General features: G+C 35.4%; 1 protein-coding gene across 1 annotated transcript; it reads right to left on the bottom strand.

Moving 5' to 3' along the window:
- LOC121255018 (abscisic acid receptor PYL4-like) lies at positions 1-1,178 on the bottom strand. The gene has a single exon (XM_041155318.1). The coding sequence runs from the start codon at positions 1,053-1,055 to the stop codon at positions 444-446; it is 612 nt and encodes a 203-aa protein (XP_041011252.1). The 5' UTR covers positions 1,056-1,178; the 3' UTR covers positions 1-443.
- Between the last annotated feature and the right edge of the window lie 2,458 nt (positions 1,179-3,636).

Genomic DNA, 3,636 nt, shown 5'->3' on the forward strand with positions numbered 1-3,636 from the left:
TATAAAACACATCTTCCAAATTACATACACAAAAACAAGTCTGCTCAGATAGAACCAAAAAAAAAAACGCTATTATATAATCTACCAAAGGAACACCCATGTGACCAAAAAAACATAAAAATACCCCGATCGTATGATCCTAATGTAGGAGGTAGCTAGCAATATTCAGAAAGCATCGATGGTTGGCTCCCCCCCCCACCCAAAAAAAAAAAAAAAAAGGAAAGAATCGATTGTAAAGGGGAAACAATCTAAAATATATACGCAGGAGTAATATGCGTATTTTATATATATGATCATCTCCAACCATTGCCACCTGAGAAAGTCTTCAGAATAACCTAACTACGAGTTTTCCATGTGCGTCTCAATGATGATGATCCATGATACACGATCGATCCGACCAATATCAGAGACCAAAAAAAAAAAAAATGAACATCATATATTTGTTAGTTTCTAGCCATATTCTCAGCGATCTGCGCCAAAGATTGTAAATTGCAACGTACTATCGTATCCACAAACACACACGTCTCATCCTTGGTATTACCAGGCGGCACATCAACCACGTAGGACTCAATCACGACCGTACCATTTCCAGCGGAAGATGCGGCGTGAAGGGTGGTAACGGACCGGTAATTGTGGAGGCGATGGTCCCCACCGACGACGCTGAAACTGAGGACGTGGCGCTCGTCGTCGAGGATCTCTAGGCGCTCGGTACTGAAGGCGGCGGGCAGGCCCGATACGACTTGGACCTCGCGGAGGCTGCCCACGTCGCCATCGCCGTCGATGACATGGCAGCTCTTGAGGAAGTGCTTGTAGGCCTGCGGTTCGTCGAATCGTCGGACCACGGACCAGACGGTGGAGACGGGCGCGTCAATGGTTTGGACAACGGCGGAGCAGCACTGGTTGGGACCCAACATGTGGGTGTGGTGGCTAGCTACGGAGTCGGGAAATGAGTGGAATCGGTTGTGAGGGAGTACGTAGGTTTGGGAGTGTTTGTGGCGAATGAGGGTCGTGGTTGTGGTGGGAATGGTTCTGTGAAATTGTAGTGAGGAAGGCATATTTTCTTTCTTTCGTTCTCTCTTTCTCTGCCAGCGGCTTCTTATTTATTGGTTTAATTTCTTAGGAAACTTAAGTGCTGCTTCAAATACGTGATGGGCAGTATATATATTTGATTATTTGAGAGAGAGAGAGAGAGAGAGAGATTGGGTTACTTTTTTTTTTTGTTGTCCACTTGGATTGGCTCTCTCCAGTCCTCACACTCAGAGAGACAGAGAGAGAGATATGCTTTTAGACTTTGGGAGAGAGGGAAGGAGATCGAGAGGAGCAGCTTTGATCACGCCGGCCGGACTTGCAAGTGGACCGTCAAGTTGCAACTAACTTGTTTTTTCAGCTTTTAATTATCCATTTCTTTATTCCTAACCACAAGTACCCTCGCAAATTGTTAATTTCTTTATCCGATCGATCTATATTATTATTTGTATTATATTTTACTATTTTATTGGCTTAATTTTCAGACTATTTTTATTTTGTTAAAGCCTGAAGACTGCCGACGGTCTATACTAATATATACATGCATACATGATCCATGATTTAAATCAAGTTTCATTATTTACCATCTGGTGGATATATATAAATATATAAGAGAGATAGTTAGCGCCCCGCGGTCCAATTGCAGCCGTCGTGTACTCTGTCGTAAACAAAACTTTCAAACGCACAGGGTTTTTTGTACCATTAATGCAAAACGGGCCGTAACATGAGAGTCAGAGACAGAGATCGAGGTATATATCTACATGGACAGTCCTAGCGGCCAGTCTATTTTTTATTTTTATTTATTTTTTCCTTTCATATATTTTTTTAACAATTTTCAATGTTCTTAATCGTTAAAAAAAATAAAAAAAATATATCATTTCAATAATAGAAACTTCTTTAATCCTTAAATAAAAAAACTAAAATAACTGAATGGTAACTTTGAAAGATAACTTTGAGGGGCTTCACCGGCATTTTACATATCTATATACAGGATATATATATATATATAGACATATACATCCACAATTAATCAGTACTAGATATATTATATAAAAAAATATTGTAGCTACAAAATGATTATTTTATCTAATTATTTTATGGATGTAACAGTAATATATATATATATATATATATATATATACACAGCTCATCTATATACATTTGGGGATGTGTAACCGCTTGGTAACTGGCTGATGTGGCAACTACCACGCCATCATCTGATAGGATTAAAAAAGAAGAAGAAGAATAAAAAAGAGGGAAGAAAATGCAGAAGACAAATTAAACTGTAGAAAATGTAGAAAATGCAAAAGACGAATTAAACTGTAGAAAATGTAGAAGAGAAGATATGAGTGGGAGAAGAGAGATCTGAGGAGACAAACCCATTTCGAAACCATCTGGCCAACATTTTGACTGGAATTGGAGCATTCAGCAAGAGCATTTCGTCTATTTTTTTTTTTCCATTTCTTTAGTTTTGCATCCATGCGAGAGTAGAGTTTTAATTTTTTTAATTTTGGGTTTAATTTTTTAATTTTTTTAAAAATTGCATCATATTGAACAATTGAAAAGCTTGAGTTGTCCTTTATCATTATCCTCAAGGTTCAATTCATCACGTACGAAAAAATTGATATGAAAAAAGGAAGGAAAGAATAGACGAAGGAGAAAGGAGAGCTGAGAAGGGGACATGTCAGGATGAAACGGTATGTTTTGATTTTTAATGAAACATACCATTTTATTAAGAAATAATCCATATTTGAAGAGACAAGAAAATGATGTGTTTTGATTAGGGTTGTAAGTTGGCCGGTCCGAACCGAGAAAACCGACCGAACCTACCGGTTTTGTCCGGATTGGACCAGACCGAAAAAAGACACTCTTAGTTTCGGTCCCAGGAAAATAAGGTTTTCGGTCTTCAGTCTGGTCCCGAGTTGAGGGGTTTTCGGACTGGACCGGACCGACCAAAAAAAATAAAATAAAATTTTAATTTTTTCATATATATTTTTTATATAATAAATTATGTACTTTTCATCTAACCTATCCCATGTACAATATAAAAGTTTAAATATATAATTACAAATTTATAAATTAATATTCTATTAATTGTATATTACCAATGGTCCAATTAACCTATCATCAATTCACCATTAAATAATTACTAAACATCTACAAGACTGCATCTATCTAAGTTATTAGATAACATTTTCTAATATATCTAAGTTGTAAGTAAATATAAAGCAATTAAAAGTAACTAATGTAAATTGTAATTAACTAATGTATCATGTATGACATGAATATCAATTAACTCACTTATCACTAATTCACCATTAACTAATTACTTCTATGTCCTATGTTGCAAGTAAATATAAAGCATGTATGGATGTATCATGTATGGATAATTAAATTATTTATGCTTATTGCTTCATATCCAAAATGTAAAAAGTTGTATATAACTCATTATGAATTTTAACTTAGAAGTTAGAACTATCATAAATTATAATATATTGAGATACTCTAAGTTAGTAATAAAGTAACAATTAACATCATCAATATAATTATAACTAAACTAAATTTATAACTAAATCAATGTAAGTCTATAAGTTATTATAACTACAAGTC

Source organism: Juglans microcarpa x Juglans regia, chromosome 1D (genome assembly GCF_004785595.1).
Source record: "Juglans microcarpa x Juglans regia isolate MS1-56 chromosome 1D, Jm3101_v1.0, whole genome shotgun sequence".
Lineage (NCBI taxonomy): Eukaryota > Viridiplantae > Streptophyta > Magnoliopsida > Fagales > Juglandaceae > Juglans > Juglans microcarpa x Juglans regia.

Coding starts and splice junctions, on each gene's coding strand:
- LOC121255018 (XM_041155318.1), bottom strand. CDS start 1,055: ATGCCTTCCTCACTACAATTTCACAGAACCATTCCCACCACAACCACG.